This window comes from Hippocampus zosterae, chromosome 1 (genome assembly GCF_025434085.1).
Source record: "Hippocampus zosterae strain Florida chromosome 1, ASM2543408v3, whole genome shotgun sequence".
NCBI lineage: Eukaryota > Metazoa > Chordata > Actinopteri > Syngnathiformes > Syngnathidae > Hippocampus > Hippocampus zosterae.
Window position 1 is genome coordinate 10799784 of NC_067451.1, and position 17350 is coordinate 10817133.

At 43.5% G+C, this 17350-nt stretch overlaps 1 protein-coding gene across 18 annotated transcripts in view; it reads left to right on the forward strand.

Annotated features, from left to right (window-relative positions):
- Positions 1-17350, forward strand: part of map7d3 (MAP7 domain containing 3) — a 33117-nt gene that overhangs the window by 4996 nt on the left and 10771 nt on the right. For 2 of the 18 annotated variants that reach the window (XM_052088342.1, XM_052087533.1), the window contains exons 2-11: positions 5335-5433; positions 5712-5792; positions 7258-7421; positions 7535-7646; positions 9273-9356; positions 10206-10310; positions 11474-11560; positions 12054-12152; positions 14232-14357; positions 17149-17288. In XM_052088342.1, the coding sequence (XP_051944302.1) occupies positions 7278-7421; positions 7535-7646; positions 9273-9356; positions 10206-10310; positions 11474-11560; positions 12054-12152; positions 14232-14357; positions 17149-17288 (897 nt within the window). In that variant the 5' untranslated portion in view covers positions 5335-5433; positions 5712-5792; positions 7258-7277. The remainder of the gene's footprint in view (positions 1-5334; positions 5434-5711; positions 5793-7257; positions 7422-7534; positions 7647-9272; positions 9357-10205; positions 10311-11473; positions 11561-12053; positions 12153-14231; positions 14358-17148; positions 17289-17350) is intronic. The other 16 variants (XM_052087604.1, XM_052087909.1, XM_052087832.1 and 13 more) reach the window with 16 other exon arrangements.

The window sequence follows — 17350 nt, forward strand, 5'->3', positions numbered from 1 at the left end:
TTGTCCCCGTGCCTGCGTGGGTTTTGTCCAGGTACTCCGGTTTCCCCCCACGTTCCAATGTCATGCGTGGCAGATTAATGGAACACTCTGAATTGTCCCTAGGTGTGAGTGTGAGCCCAGATGGTTGTTCGTCTCTGTGTGCCTTGTGATTGTCTGGCAACCAGTTCAGAGTGTCCCGGAAGACAGCTGCGATAGGCTCCAGCGCGCCCCGCGACCCTTGTGATGATAAGCGCATCACAAAATGTATGAATACGTGAATAACAACATATTACATTTACACGTTGATGTTTGTGTATTTCTATATCAATTTGAGCAAAATCAGATGCGCGCTCTTCATGCATCCATGAGGCGTTGGATCGGTACTTGCTATCGACAGATCCTTAAAAACTAAGACTCAGACTCGGGTCCCAAAAAAAGCATGAGTGGGACATCCCTTGTGTGTACTTTGAATGTTGTCTAACAGATCATAGCCCTGCGACCCTTGTGAGGATGATGTGGTTCAGAAAATGAATGGATGGGTGGATATTCTACATGTACTTCACTAGTGCAGTTGTGGACTAGTGCACAGTTCTTCCTCACGAGTATAGCAAATATTTTTTTCTGCTAGTAAGCCCTAATCCTTTGACTAGTGTGCAGAAATATTCATTAGTTGGGGGGGGGGGGACTTTAACTAGTAAGACTTACTTCTTGTAGTTGTGCACTGAATTGTCCTGCTGGTGTGGTCGAAGAGCAAACTTTTAATGGATAAGAAGCGCACTGGTCGTATGTTGAATGAATGCTCAAATGGCTTGTCAGACACTTGGCCTTTGTAAAACTCTCGACAGCTAGTTGATGCAGCTAATAAATTACCGGCATTACAGTATTTAACATTGCAAAATGTGTCTATACAGTACAAAAAAAAAGTATCATTTTAACTCGTCACTCGCCATACGACAGTGTGACAACTGCTGCGGACTTTTCATGTTTGCCGTCGGCACTTCCTGAAGTATTTTAGTTTGAGATGCTGCAAGTGGACGTTTTTCCGATCTTGCCGGCAGTTTAGAGAAGTAGCGCCTGATTAGCGTTCGAACTGGAGCGGCCGTTTTGCGCGGGCTGGCCTGCTTCCTCTTCCTCGACTTAATGACAAGCCTCCACGGAGGTCTGCACTGCCGCTTGCCATAATTAGCCTGCCGACTTAGCCTGCACTGATTGGTGGTCAGACAAACGAGCGTTGCTTCGAGCCCCGCTCAGCTTTTAAAACATTTTACGTGCAGTGGCCACTGTTGATTGTTCATATGAACAAATCTCCTCAGGGTATGTAGTGCTGAGAGGAGTCTCTGATTGCCTTGTCATTTCTTTGAGCACACCTGGCTCTCTCGAGGCGCCCTCTGCCGCAGTCGAATCAGAGCACTTCAATGAACACATGAATGTTCTTTTCACTCCATGGCAACTGTCTCTGCAATAATATGCTGCTGATTTAGCTGCTCAGGTCAATGCAAGGAACTCTTCGTTTCCACATAAGTACCGTAGTTGTTTACTGCTGTCGTATAGCCGCTATCAGCAGTTGAAGTACTTGACAAACCTATTTTTAATTGCAGCTCTTTGCTCTTAACGGCAGGGCTTGGTTCCCTATATCCTTCACATAGTGGGAGTTATTCGAAAATGGTTGCAGCTAGCTATTTTTTTTATTTTTTTTTAAAAGGAACAATACAGTGTAGCGATTATCCCATTGATAATTTGAGTTTTGGGATAAAAATCAAATTTGCAGTATGAAACCAAACATGGAAGTGAGGTGCAGATATTATTATTGTCAATTTGAGGTCGCCATCCTCACAATGTATTGCAGTATCTCTAACTTTGAGTGTGTGTGGCTTAAAAAGCTGACGACTAGCCTGCTGAGTCATGTCGACGTCAGTGAGTGAGAGTGTTGAATTGGAATAACTAGCAGAAGCAACTAACTGTCAGCATCTCTGGTAGGGATTAAAACCCCTTTTTTATCCTTGTCGTTATGGTGAATGAATAAATTATGGACGAGGTTAGATGTCGCTTGTCGGCAGATTTGGGCGGAATAGCTCATGCCGTAGTTAACGGGGATTGTTCAGGTGTACCGCATGAAGTGTACACCGTGGTCAGTGTATTTATCACATTGCAAATATGAGGTGATTGATTATCCGGCACTTGCTTCGTCCATTGTCTCATCTTAATGGAGCCATGAGTCATCTTGTCCACATCCTCTTTTCATCCACGCTCAGCATGTCACTTGGCAACAGTTGCCCTATTGCACTCTGTGCTTGGCATCTATTTATTGATCTTGTATTTCTGAAGAAAAGAACATTTTGAATGAGTCATTCTGGAATCTGTGCTCTTGTTTTCTCCCTGCAAATGTCTCTTCAGCACACAGCGGCTGGCCGCTTTATTCTGTCTTTTCTCTATAGAGGGACGGATAATGCTGAGAGACGGGTCATACCCTAATTACAGGACAGTATGTGCAAGTCCTTGCCTCATGTTTCAGTGATCTCAACAGTGTCACATTGCGAGAAAGAGCCATTCAATAGTGTTGTTGCAACATTTATGAGGAGAGTTACCGTAAGCTTTTAAGTCAGGGGTGTCAAACTCAAGGCCCGGGGGCCAGATCCGGCTTGCCAGGTCATTTTATGTGGCCCGCGAAAGCAAACCATGTGTGTCAACATCCGAAAATCTGTACCGAAATTTCAAATTGTCATGTTAATAACATTGATGGCTGTTCGAAAGTGCTCTATAAATACAGTTGAGTTGAGTTGATATTTTCCATTAATTTTGTGACCGCGTTTGCTCTCAAATGAACAATAATTGAACAAACATTATAATTGACTGATTTCAAAACTAGTAATCTATTAATTTGTTGTGTCCAAGTAATTTTGTGGTTTCACGTCATAACGGCCCTGTGAGGGAAGGCACAACTCCAAATTGGCCCGCGACTAAAATGAGTTTGACATCCCTGTTTTAAATAATTCACTGCTGTGGATGTGTGTATTCCACACCTGGAATCCAGTTTACTGTAACTAACAAGTATTGGTCAAGGACGTTTTTTAACGGGGAGGCATGCAAGAGGGCCTCGTCGAGCTCCTCTGTGAAATTCAAGTTTGTAAATCACTGTCATGATTTAACAGATTTTTGTCGTTGGGGGTGTTGCATGGCATCGGATTTGAGATCTGTACAGCTTTTGAGTTGAAGATAAGGATTAGGGGGTGAATCTTGGCACGTTACATCACTTATGCGGCAGAGAAATGCCAACGCAGAAAGTCTGTTAAGTTTAGGCATCACGCACCAGAATGGAGTATGTATGACGTTCATGTCACAATCTGGAGAAAAGATGCCACTCATGGCACAGTTCTTAGCTATATATCTGTAAATATATTATTCTTTTGAGACCAAGAGAGCTTTCTCAGTATTTGCTTTTTGTTTTATGGTTTGAGGTGGAACAGAACACAATATTTTGTGGTTCTTGAAAGATCAGTCAAAATGTTCAAAAAGGGGAAGTTAAGTAAAAAATGTTTACAGAAACCGTATTCTGATTCATATTGTGTTTGTGGACTACGTCTTCAGTCGTGAAGATAATGACATCAAAGTGATCGGGGCTCAGCTAATCACCGTCATGGCTCCCCAGTTTTCTGAGTTTTGGTCATGTGATGTTCGCAAGCTGACCCTTTGGGCACTGTGATGTCATTTCCGGCCGGCATCAGAAATCAGAATACCGTGTTCAGCCTTGTGAGGGCACGTAGAATATATTCCTGTCAAGAAAGATTGGGAATTGAGTTCCGCATTAAAACGGTTGATAATTCGGGGAACTCTGCTTTCTCAGAAGCTGCCAGTGAGCTTGTTCGATCACTTTACTGAGTGTTTCTTGTGCTTTTTCCTCAAGAAATAGAACCATGACTTGACACTAGTCTCATCTTATTCTCACACAGTACATCATTGTCAGTGCTGCTGCAGAGTCTGAATGAATGAATGATTGGGGTTGGAAGCAGCCTCGTTTTCATATCACATGACAGAAGATCTAATTTGCCTACTTGTCAGCGATTCTGTAGTGCTGAGAGTGCACCCCCGAGCAATGCAGTGAAGACGAAGCTGATGCAGCTCGGTCATGTGCCGTTTCCTTCCTACAACGTCTGCTATGCACCACTTTCCATTGGTTGAATAGGAAAGTGCTCTTCCAAACATTTAACAGTGATGTTTGTAAAGTTGGAAGGTGACACTGAACACCGAGTCATCGTTTCTCTGGTGCGAGTATTGAGTTTTTCAATTTAAGTGAGGAAAATCTCTGCGAACAATTTGAATTATGACTGATTTTTCACCTAAGATGTCACTTGCAAGGTTTGAAACTGCAGGCATAGACACCGATTTTTTTCCGGTGTCTTGCGCTCAGAAAGTGTTGAATGCAGTGTGTAGACTGGGCCGTGGCCTGGGTCTGATAGCTGAATAGCTGGATTGTTCTGCTCCAAAACCAGTGAATCACTCCGCAGCCATCATTTCTGTGCAAAAAGAAAGGACAGAGAAAACTGATTTGAAATCTAGTGCATGCTCATATCCCTCCGCTGTCTGACATCACGTCCTTTCTCATTTTTTTCCCCTCTCCAATTAGTGGTTCTCAAATTGGGCTCTGCAAGCCATCGCTTGTGGGGCAACCAAATAATGAGAAATAATACCTGTTGTTTATACGGTACATAACCAAGTATGAGACATGAAAACTTCTGGTGCTCTCAAGAAGCAGTCTTGGATTTCTTTTGACTGACTGGATTTTGGATTTACCACACACAGGTGATATAAGCATCCTATGTGTAAAGTATCCACTGGATTCATCATTCTTCCTCGTCTCGGATTATTTCTTCGTGTCTTATGTTTGTCCTCCTTTTATATAAATGCAATATAATCTCATGCCATTTGTTACAGGCTACATTTAAAACATCTTAAAATTGTCTTTAATGACATTTTATGACCTGACTAGTGCTTGCTTTGAGTGCAAATTGCGCCATGTTCAAGAATTTTGTTATTTTTGTTTTTAACAGTATTTCATAGACACTATCAAGTATCAGTTGTCAGTATTGGCCGGTACTGAAATGTAAAAAAAGTATTTGTTCTTGCGCTTGGTTTGAAATCAGTGGCATTGTCAATCTACCAACTCAGAGCTCAGAAATATGAATTTGGTCATGTAATTGACTTTTTTTTTCTCTCTCTCTAAATTGGGCAGCTTTTTAAATGGACAATAAGAAAGTCACAATTAACTGGTATTACGATCATGAGGTGGGTGTGTCCTCTGTAAGGGGACCCAAAAAGTTGGGAATCGCTGCTCTAAATTGTGCACTTTCCCTGGTCCAGCTGCAGCTGCGCAGGCCCAAGCCGAGGAGCGGCGCAGCCAGGCCGTGAGTCCATCACCCCCAGCAAACTCGGCGGCCAAACCACAGGGCTGTCGGCCAGGTAAGCCCCTTCCAAATGCAGACATGGCTTTTTCCTCTGGCGTAGTTTCTAAAACATTTGCTACCAAACTATCCAATTGTCTCCCCCTGCTCTGCAAGGCTTACTGCAGCGTAGCCCTGAGTCATCACCTTACTACTTGACAAGCTCATTAATGATAGCCCCCCCACCAACACTCACAACTTGGTGCAAAGCTCTTACTGTAATATGGCAGTGTAAGCTGCAGCATCCATCTGTGTATCTTTTTTTTTTTTAAACCATGTTGACACATGTGTTCGCAGTCCTTGACGGCGCCACGCTTCGAGTGGACGATCGACTGCGAGTAGCAAAGGAGAGACGAGAGGAGGCAGACAGGCAACAAGGTAAGGAGACATAATCGATTTCGCTTTGCCTTTACTTAAAGCTAATATTGTTCAGATAATCTTGGAAAATGCAGGCTTTTATTCATGACACACAAAATGTTAGACCCTCTGCACTGTGAGGGACACAGCCCAACAAGACCCGTCACACGCCAAGGGAATGAGCGCCACACGTCTACCGACGCTGCGCAATGAAAAAACTGTTTTATGTTGAGTGTAGGCACTCCCCATACAGTATACTTTACTCGATTACTCTAATGAAAACCGAAAGCATGGCATGGCATGACTGTCAAGAAAGAAGCAGATTACCACAAAGTTGCTTGGTGAGTGGCGGGACTTAAATGCTTCAGAATTTGACGAGGACCCCTACCTTTGCAAAAAATGACAGTTGGCCACTCAACCCTGCGCATTGGGCAATTTAGCATATAAGAACTCCTTGCGATGTGAACTGTGCGAGCCGGTGTCGCTTTCTGATTATCCTCATCCAATACGTCATTATATCACTTTCACTTCTTTTTTCAAGGAAGATGCAAATTGTGAAAGAAAGAGGAAAGGGCGCGAATAATGATGAAAAAAGGGCAAATACTACATTTGAATTGAAGAAAGAGGACGTAGGCGCGAATAATGATGAAAAAAGGGCAAATACTACATTTGAATTGAACTGATTCTGTACGTACTCCGCTCAAGCATATTTTTACCACAAGCGTATTTCATCTTAGGATGCTAAAAAAAAAAAGAAAGCACAGATATGGTTAAGTATTGTTGTGAAACACAATATATGTATGGTGCCTGTAAATATTTATTTTGTTTGGCGTCGCATGCTGGGCAGCTGTGTCTTGCTTGTTTATATCCCTGATCCTTTTCGCCTGGGTGGAATCATCCATGCGTTTTGATTGGCTATAATCTGCGACGGTGCCATATTATGCCACTATCATTCGATTTTTGAATCCTCGCAAATGAACCCCTTGTCGTGCTCAAGGGTACTTCCCAAAGCTGGGGATTAAATCTTCAATCTTCGAAAACCAGTTTATCCCTTCAGTCAAGCCAGAGCAACTGGCTGACCAAATCCACTTTTGTCCATGACAAGTGCTATTTGTTGTTCGACAGAACACTTTTCGATTCCTCAAGAGTCCATCCAGTATGCGACTTTAGTGATGTAATGCTTGCAAGCAGCTGCTTTGACAATGAAAGTCAGACCCTGAACCGCCTGACACACAGAGTTTATGCTGATTTTCATACCAGAGGAGGCTTCGATTCCCTTGGCGACTTTTGCATATTTGGACACAACCGCACTCCAGGTTTACATGCTGTAGTGGCTGAACAGAACTTATAACGTAACCGTGGCATATCTAGAATGTAACAAACTGTGGGACTGAATTTGTTTGTCTATATTGTATCGACAACACAAACTATATATTTTTTTAATTGGAAAATTAAAATGATCTACTCTGTCTGTCTTTTTCATCAGCATTGCGTGATTCTCAGATCATGGAGCGCGAGCGCAAGGCCAAGATGCAAGTGGAGCGTCAGCAGGAGGAGCGTCACAAGAAGGCCGCGGAACAGCGCAGGAAAGAGGAGCAGAAGCGTCAGGCTGTGGAGGAGAAGAGAAAGCAGAAACAGGAAGAGGAGAAGGTAGCTAACGTAGGAAGCCCGATGTCCTTGGCATGTTGCGCTTATCAATGAGCAAATAGACAAGATCTCTTCTTTTTATTAATGTATTTTTATTTATTTTTTGTATGCGGCAGGAGCATTATGAGGCAGTGATGAGACGAACACTAGAGCGAAGCCAGCGAGCTGACCAGAGACAGAAGAGATGGTCCTGGGGAGGATTGTCAACAGACTCGGATGGACGAGCAGGTAATGGCTGATCTGTTTCTTTTTGGGCCATTAAAACATTGTCGATTGCATTTATGCACTGCAAGCGCAAAATGAAGTTGGAAGTGATGAAATTGGAAGAGGCAAAAAGAGTAGTGAGTTTGAGAAAATAATTTGATCGCTCAGATAATTTTTAACTTACCCTGAGTGTGTGGCGATTGGATCAACAGGTATATGTCCATCAAAATTGTTTAAAATATGGGACAAGATACTCAGAAATGTGCTCAGGGAGGAGCCAGCACCAATTGTCACAGTGCACTGAAGTGACCCAGACACACCAAAGTGCAGATTTGAAAAGCGTTTTAAAAGGCATAACTCCTTGTGACTGGCTCCAAGACAGCCCTTAGATCATTTTAGACGCTCCAAAATTGCATTGCTGAATAGAAGATATGTTGTAAAAATTGGTGTTGGTATTCCCCCCCCCCCCCCCCCCAAATTTTTATGAATGGAAAAGGGTGGCAGTGCAACCGCGTACCATTCTTTCAGACACGATGTAAGATACAAATTCAGCCCCTGCAATCCGTTTTATGTACTGCATACAAATTTTGCCCAATGAGGCCTGGTTAGTAGATCAGCTTCTGCATCTTTTTGTCCGTTTTGCATGCACGAAGCTTAAGTAAATCGGACACTGAATCAAGAAACACTCAGGTGTGACTTTAAATATTCCAACAATGAAATGAAATTGTTTTGGTAAGCTCAAATTTACAAATTAGATGCTTTATGGGTGGTGCCCGTCTCTGGGTTGATCCTCTGTCTTTTATGCTAATACGCACAAAACGTGAGGAATGTTGGGCCTTAGGGGGAAATTTCAGGATGAACCTATAATGCACAAGAACCTTTCAATGTCAACTTCATTTGACCTTCTCGAAGCTTTTTGAACGCACATGTCCAGGACTCGAATGTTTCAGCACATTTTACTCAACTTGCTGTTCATTAACAAGGAGCTAAATAGCAAAGTCACACAGGTGTTTGAGCTGTTCAAATGTCTTGTATCCCTTTCAGTAACTCTTTCAATCTCTCTATCTCTGTTGCAACCTACTGATGACACTCTTTGACACTGAAAGCTCAGTGGCCACTTTCACATGAGAACATCCGTTTTAAAGCCTTGTTGTGGAAAGGTACTGTTGATTTTTGTTTTGTTTTTTTATGTCGTCTTGGCCTCATGATGAGAAAAATGTAAACAACATGATGAAGTGGACTGTTAAAATATAATTTGTAATTGAACCATGAAAGGAAAAGGCCCATTCATATTTGTGACACCGGAAATTTGTTGAACAGATCCCCATTGTGGAAGTTGTGCTTAAAGTGCTGAAACACTGAACAGTTGGGACGTGTGTATTCAAAAATTTAGGTCGCCCTAAAATTGGACGACCTATCATCCCTTTATTGCTGTGAGTAAAAGCAAGTTCGTTGAAAACGGAATTCCTCCATTGTTGACATGGGGCTCTCATATTGTGACTTTAAACACTGTGGGGGGGGGGGGGGGGGGGCTTGATGGCTGCCAGCCACGCATCACCTTCATCTCACTGTGCTGAGAAGTGAGATCACCACTGCCTCATGTGCTCCATTTCCCCCAGGTCCCTCTCTGAGAGCTTTCTTTCCCCACAGGAGACTCAGATGCCAGTGCCTCTTCTCCAGTAGCTATAGTAATCTCTCCTGCCTCACCAGAAAAGCCACCAAGGAACCAACAAGGTTTTGTTTGCGATTTGCCCGCCAGTCTAAATCCGCAGCATGCGGGCACATGTTGGTGCTCTGGACACTTGGGTTCCTCACACAATCTTCTGCAGCCTAACACCAACGGTTAAATAGAGGAAACCTCTTCTTGTCAGTGTATTTTGTACTTTCAGGGAGTGTTACATTTGGTCTTGGACTCACTCACACTTTTGGGCGGGTCTCGGTCATCAGGGCTACTTTGCATGGAAGCCCGGTGAAATGCAGGACTAAACTAATAATGTCACATTGCAACCAGATCAGGTCATGATATGGCTACTTGGTCTGCTCTACTAATTTCACTGCATGATATGAAAGCTCATTGTTGGTTGTTGCAAACAAAACATTTTTTAGCATGAAATGGCAACACATTTCTTTGTCTAGAATGTCAGTAGTGCATTTGAAAATTTCTTCTGGGTCATACAGATGGAAACAATCTCATGAGATTCACGACCTGTAGCTAAAAGTCTGCCTTTGTGATGATAATTAAGGTAAACAAAATATTCGAAATGACTCTCTGGATGCAAAACCGCACTTGCAAAAATGAACCTCATTGTCAAACTAATGCCTCTCTCACAGCGTTAATCAGCGCTGAACATTATCTTTCGAACGGCAGGTTTTTGTCGCTACAGGTCTGTACTGGAGCTCATTAGCTTGCGTAGGTGTTCCGAATATGGTAGCCGGTGGTGTTATATGAAAGTTGTGTTGAAAAAGTGTCCTTATTTTAGCACCTTTTTCACCCATAAGAGCCCTCCACTGTGTGAATCTCCCTTTTGAGCTCCCTGTAGTCTAATCCCTCCCTTGTTTGTCCGTCATCCCCCTGCCTCGTAGACAAGCGCTCCACATCCAGCCTCAACCTCAAACAGCCATCAGAAACTAGCATCAACAAACGTCTGTCCTCGTCCTCTGCTACCCTTGTCAAATCTCCCGACAAAAGTAAGTCTCCACTTATGACCCCTTTCTCCTCTCTCCCTCTCCCCTCCTCTGCTCCCCCCACCCTTGTATCTAACCTACTCTCCTCCCAGCAGTACTTTCATGCTGTCTTATGTTTTACAACTCAAGGCCGACGGGCCATATTTGGCCATCCACGTCATTTGATGTGGCTGGCAAAGGCTTGCCACAAATTTTCTTTTTGACTGTGCATAACGGACTTTCCAAAAATGATTATAATCAAATGAATAGGCGATTGTTTAACATGCTGGGGTGATGATTAGAGTTCCTAACCAGAACATTTGAGGAAGGGGACACACAGTCTAACTGCCATCTATCTAGTCTGTAAACAAACACAATGCTGCTCATCTTCTGGCAAGTAGATGTCATGATTAACATTTTCTGCAGTAGCTACACATTTGTTATTAGGATTTTCATGGCATAGTAATTCAGATTTCAAACAGTTACTGTTGTATTTGTCTGCGGCGTTCATTTTCCTCAAAAAGTTTACAAACTATTCATTTCTGTACATTCCTAAAATGAAAAACCGTTGTTGCATTTTAAATATCATTCAAGACCCTGTACAGTGAATTAGAAGGCCTCATTGTCTGCCACGAGGGTGCACGTCTTTGAGTAAAAAATGGAACAAGTAAAAAGTCTGATGTGACAACCAGGGTGTGGACAGGTGCTTTGCTCTGGCCTGTCCACTTTAGAGCGCCTCATTGCCGCAACATGGAAAAGCCCAACGGCTCATATTCCAGCCACTGGAAACTTTAAGCAGATCTATTTTTTGGATTGGATTGGATACACCTTTATTGTCAAATGTGCTGTATGTGTAAGATACAGCACATTTGCAGGTCAAACGTAATTATGTCTTAAGAATTTTTTTTTTTTATCACGTCCTGAAATCCGATTGGTGATTTCAAACCGTGACCAACCCATCGGCCTAGCGGCCTCGCATGACCTCTGACCCCACGTGTTGCCTTATCCTAGCATTTGCACGCGACCTTACTTAGGCCGACTGTAGAACTTCTTGACAACGAGATAATTGTTTCACTTGATGACTTGACTTTTCCTTGACGTCCAAACGCGTGATTGGACTCGAGTACCATTCATTCGGTAACATGGTGTTAAATTCCCCAATGAGTGTTGTCGTCATTGTCCCTTAGGTTTTAAATCCAGGAGTGCATCTTGTAACCGTTTGCCTCACGATGCTGCAAATGAGAAAGGCAAAAAGCTGCAGGCGGGGCCGACAGGTGCATAGACGCCGTACCGTGCAACACTACATTTCTCGACTTATCACTGTTCCATTCAAGTTCCCCTGTAACTGGGATTTGATCAATTTCAGACGAATTAAATCCATTGGATTTTTCTCTCCCTCAAGCACGATATAAGCCCCCTCCCCCATTCTTTTCTGACAAGCGTTGAGTCATATAAGATTAAAAAATGGATTTGCAAAATTATGCTAATTACAGAAGAGTAATTATTTGTTTTCAGTTCAGCTTTGAAAGGCTAAGAAACCTCCCCAGTGTCTGAGGTCCAAGAGGAGCTTACAATGGCGCCTATGTGTGCCTCCGCTCACGTCTCATTTTTGATGATCACCAGTTCGACATCAGCTGCCATGACGCTTGCTGACTCATACGCAGTCCAAAACTGCACATGACCCGTTGGAAACACTCTTTGCAGGGCTGTTCTTTTTGACTCTCTCCCTGTGTCTCGTTGGCCGTGACCCTGCTTTCATGGCCATAGGTGCTTCCATGAAGAAGAGGAGCTCGTCTCTCACACGAGTAAGTGTGGGCAGAGCACAGACCCCTGCCAAGGCTGCTAAGGGGACAGCAGAAAATCAAGGTGGCTAGCATGGAGCAATTAGTCGATCCCTTTTTTTCATGCTTCCATCTGGCTATTTTCATTTATTTGTTTTTATAAATAACAGGCATGATGCTCTGATGTTAACAGCTTGCTGATTCTGAATCTAAAAGAGATTTTGTGGGGATATCACTTCATTTCTCTCAGTTAAGGAAAGGTAAATTATCGGGTGGTTTCATCGGGCCTACATTATATTTGGCTTGAAGAAATCTCACTCCCCTCCCCCAAAACTCACGCACAATGCTGAATAACATTTTTTGGCCAACTGCTCATGTTTTCGACACGCTCCTGTCCGATTTGCATTTGACATGACATGCTTGCACTTTTAATCCTTTTCTGCTGCACACACTGGCAACTAACGGTCACGTCTCCTCGTCGTTTTCACAATCGTCGACTCCAGCAATGGTCTTGTTGTATGTTCTCACTAACACCATGTATTGCTTTTGTTTGGTCGCAAAGGATTGTGTTCTTCCCCCACTGCAGATGACGTCTTCCTAGCCTAAATTAAGATGTTTTGCTTGTACATCAGTGCCATCCCATCGTAGCACCCACAAGCGCACCCAAATCCCTTGAAGAGTGCCAGTGTGCAGTCTGTGAATTAATCAGCAAAGCTTTTCTTTGTCCTTCCGTCTCTGCAGCTCCCATTGAGGGGTCCCGTTGTGCTCTCCATGACAAATCTCTCTCCATCTATTTATTTCTTTGCAGGATTGCTCAATATATGATTTGGATTAGGGAATGGGCATCATATCAATAACTAGTTGGATGGTGTTGGGCATGTATAATTGTGTACGTTAATCCAGGTACACACAGGATGTACAATTTGGAGCTTGATCTAAAATAGGATTGCTCAGCCTTGGCACTGATCTGTGCTCTGAGTGCTACTCCAGCCCTCGTCACCATTCTTTTAGCCTCTTAATACCTTGATGCGTAGTAGCAACTTGCTAGCACTTAAAATGTAAATTGCATCTGACACTAGCAGATGTCGGTAAGGAATTTCACCGAGCAGGGGCAGGGTGGCCATCGGGAAATTCGGGAAAATAAATATTTTCCCGAATGTCCGGTGTGTTTCTGGGCTGGTCCTGGGCATCGCGGCCACACCTCCCAACCGCCCCCCATGTGGACAATTTTTTTTGTTATGGGACTGACACGGCCCATCGGCGATTATATTTCCTCAAGGGACGGCCGCCGTCAACGCCAAATTTTGTTCGAAGCACATCCCTTCCACTGAGATATGCAGATCTGCTACATGATCAGCAAGCGCATTCGGACAATAAAGCTAAAATCTTCCAACTCTTTCACCCTACTGTGACTTCTACTTTCATAGCACAGTTGGTGACAGATACTAATTGACATGAAACGTCGAGACACAACGCCAATCTTTATTTTTACTCGAGAGCGGTGCTGACTTCAAATCCAAAGCATGAATTACACAGGCTGGCTGGTGAGACCTTCTTGCACGCCTACCTGTTGAAAAATGTGCTCCACGAATAAATATGTCACTGGCTGAAACAATTGGATTCAATTGATCAAATTTCAATGTCTACCGCAGTGAATTATTAACTTGATGGGTACCCTACAACCGTTTTCCGTAGCCTGCAGTGTGATACACTCTTTATTGCCTGAATAATATTCGTTTGCAGGTGACTAATGATCCAATGTGTTTTTTTCTTTCCCATCAGCACACATCCCACTTACCTTAGGGAACCATTGATTTGACCACATTGTCGACTGATCCAACTTAGATAATCAGTGGTCGGTCTCAGTACTCTTACATGGCATCACTGCCTTGCTGTTCTCATGAAATGATTTTATTGACGACCAGAAGTGAAACACCCTGTGAGACTATTGAGACAACCTTTGGCTGCATGTTGTTGATTCTCCTGATGGTTAAATCACATGGTGACTTATCTAACTGACACTTCCCCACCCCTGCTTTACCCTTTCTTTTTTGTCAAACTCTGCTGCTCTTCTTGAACCCCCACCCCCTTCCTGTCCTTTTTTTGTTCTCCTCTTCTTTTTTTTGGCGGGGGATTCATTTTTTTTGGTGGGCTCGCCACGTAGCCCGCAAGCAACCGACTTGCACTGTGGATGGCGGGGTCATTAGTCGCCTGCTCACTCCCACCCAGGCCTCGCTTGCTCGGAGCAAGAGTGCTGCCGCCCTTTCCCCTGAAGGAACAGATGCTCCAGGTAACCCCCCTCTTTTCACATAGCCGAGCTAAAAGAGGAAGGTTTCTTGCCCCTTTTACTCGTGCCCCCTTTCCACGTTTCGGTACAATGCCTATTGCGACCCTGACTTTCCAAGGGCCTTCTGGAGCACCCAAAGTTTGTACACCCGTCGTAACGCAATATATTGAATCTTTAGCCCCTGCTAACTCATTTGGAAGTTCATAATTACAGCAACATTTATATGAAAAACATATCTAGTATTTATATAAAATATTAAATGGGAAGAAAAGGTAAGTACGGTTATTGTCACCATGTGTTCTGTTAATTCTAAGCGCTTAACTGATTTAATGTGTTGATAATAGCTTGAGAACGAATCTGTTAATTCTTGAACGCAAAATTGTCTGAGAGGCTTTGCGAAACTTGTCTCACTCTGCGGGAGCTGAGCGGCATTATGTTGCCACAACATTGAAAATCAGAAATTTTGAAAATCTGGATGTGTTTTTTTTTTCAGCCCTTCAGGGACAGCGGTTATTACAGTGGACAGCTTATCATATCAGGTTCCAGGATTTATAAATGGAGCCACATTGCAATAAGACCCATTTTGATGCCGCAGCAGTAAAGTTTTCACGTACAGTAATTGCGAAAATAAAGTCACCGCTCGGCTGAGCCATATATATTGGCAGCAAAGCGGACTCATGTGATAGAACGTAGCTCCATGTAAATATGGACCAGCTCACATGCACTGCCGAAGTGATGCAATCGGCCACAGTTGCAGTGTGCCTTGGCTTGAGCCGATCAGGCCTCACCCGACCAGTCGCATTTCTCGGCATCTGAGGAGCTTCTGGGTCCATGCTGGGAGATTTTCTTTTAAGCCGCTTACTTGTTCTCGTTGTGTCAGAATGAAACCGTTGTGCTGCTACTGGTGTTCTGGCACCAAGATCAGAGACCTGCCGGCGCCAGGTGCCGTTTTGACTGTTGTAGTAAATGGTGCTCACGTCATTTAAATCGCAAGATATACGCTTCTCTGTGGTCATGTAAATACAGCTTGTCACGTCATTAATACCGGAAAGTAATTCACTCTTTGTGTGTAATGCACAGGTAGATGTGCATCATAATAGTGGTTTGTTCTGGAAAGCTACTGGAATCTCTGCAACAAATTCAAGCTGTGTCGGTCTTGGGTGTGGCGTTTATTGACCAGCCATTAGACACCCATTAGCAGTTATGGATCGTGTGCTAAGTGTGGCTCCAGTGAAAATATGACCCATCTGCAGCAGCACGGTGCACATGCATTGCATGTTCATCATACTTTGTAGATGCAGAATCACAGAAGACACTTGCGACTGATCTTTGGCAACGAGAGCCCTCAAGGTCACCGGATTATCATGACTAATCCCTGACACAGCAAGTCGATAGCTGACAACAAGATGTCCCCTTTTGCGGAAACGAGCGCTTTTCAAGTCGGATTGCCGTCCTGCGTAGCATCGACATCAAAGATTAATAGAGCTTGCTCTTTCTCGCCTTGTCTTGTGAGGTATTTGACTAGGTCAAATGGTCACCAGTGGGACTGACGCAGGTGTTAGCAATGACATTAGTCTTGTTTCCTTCCACTTTGGTTTAATAGAAGCAGATTAGTGCTATAGCAGTGCGAGACGTCACACTAAGTATTCTGTCTAATTAAATATTCAAATTCATTCTCACAATAGCTCTCGTAAAACTATAAATATAATGGTAGTCTTCACATTTTTAAATGTACCAAATACAGCGGTGCCGCAAAATATGGGTGACCCAATTTGAGTTGTTCATGATACGAGCCATTGTGACTGTTTTCGTTTTGACCTGCAAGCAAGAATTTGAGATAAATGCGCTTTAGTGGCAGTGAGCTCAACTAACCCTCAAAAATTTTATATGCATTGCTTGTTTAAAACAATCATATAACTTTGCCTGATACAAAAAAAATCCACTCTTAATGCCGAGAAGTACTGCTAACAAACAGTATTGGTGTCTTTGTTATAACCTGTTTTAACCATTGGCCATTCAAACACAAACGGTGCATCAAAACATGCTGCAAGACAATGTAATTTGACATATTTATTAGCCTTTCCAAATTGTGACTTATTTTACTTCAGCTTACTAAGTCACTTCCAGCATTTGCAAAGCTCTTCTCTGTCCCTTCGACTGAATTGTACAACCCACAGTGAGTAAGTTGCACACATCAGAAGCAACGGCAATGAATTATTCATAATACACAAACTGGTTTTCTCGACATTCTGTTTCGTGATGTTATCAGAGTTTTGAGTTACGCGCAGTCATTGAATGAATGTACCGTAACCTTTTTCCTGAGGGTACCACTATCACAGGACAGGACGTGTTAGTTTAACACATATTAACTGTTTGCAGCACTCACGAACTGCTTTCTTGTTTATTTATTACATATCAATATACTAATATTAGAAATGTGATGCGTTTGTTTTCTGTCCTAGTTGTTATTCTTGAACTGACACCCAGATTTTGCGTTTGCTTGGTTTTTGAGGTCCTTGTGACCACAGATCGAAACTGTTGCCTGCTTCAGTGCCACGCCTAACAAACTCGATTTATTTTCACCCCCTTAAAAAAATAATTTTCCTGCGTTTCAATCATCACCTGTCACCCTTTCCTCCTTGTCACTTCTTACTCCTTGTATCTAATTTATCTTGTACCCTCACCCCCCCCCCCTTTTTTTTTTTTTACACCTTTTTGGTACTTTGCTGCTTCGCTGCCCCACCCGGCCTGCTTGTCACCCCTCCCCGCTGCCGATGACTGTGTCCTTTACCAGAGTGTCACCTGTGTCCTCGCTCAGCCTCCGCCACCCCGCTCCACCCGCCTCGCGGGCCGTTGCGCAGTCGCAGCATCGACCGGCAGAAGAATGGCATGACCACCTCCGTGTCGGCAGACGGAGCCCTCGACCCCTCTCTGGTGAGAGCCTCTCTTTTAAAAGCTAAACAAAAGCTCATTCACTTGACCATCAATAATCGGTC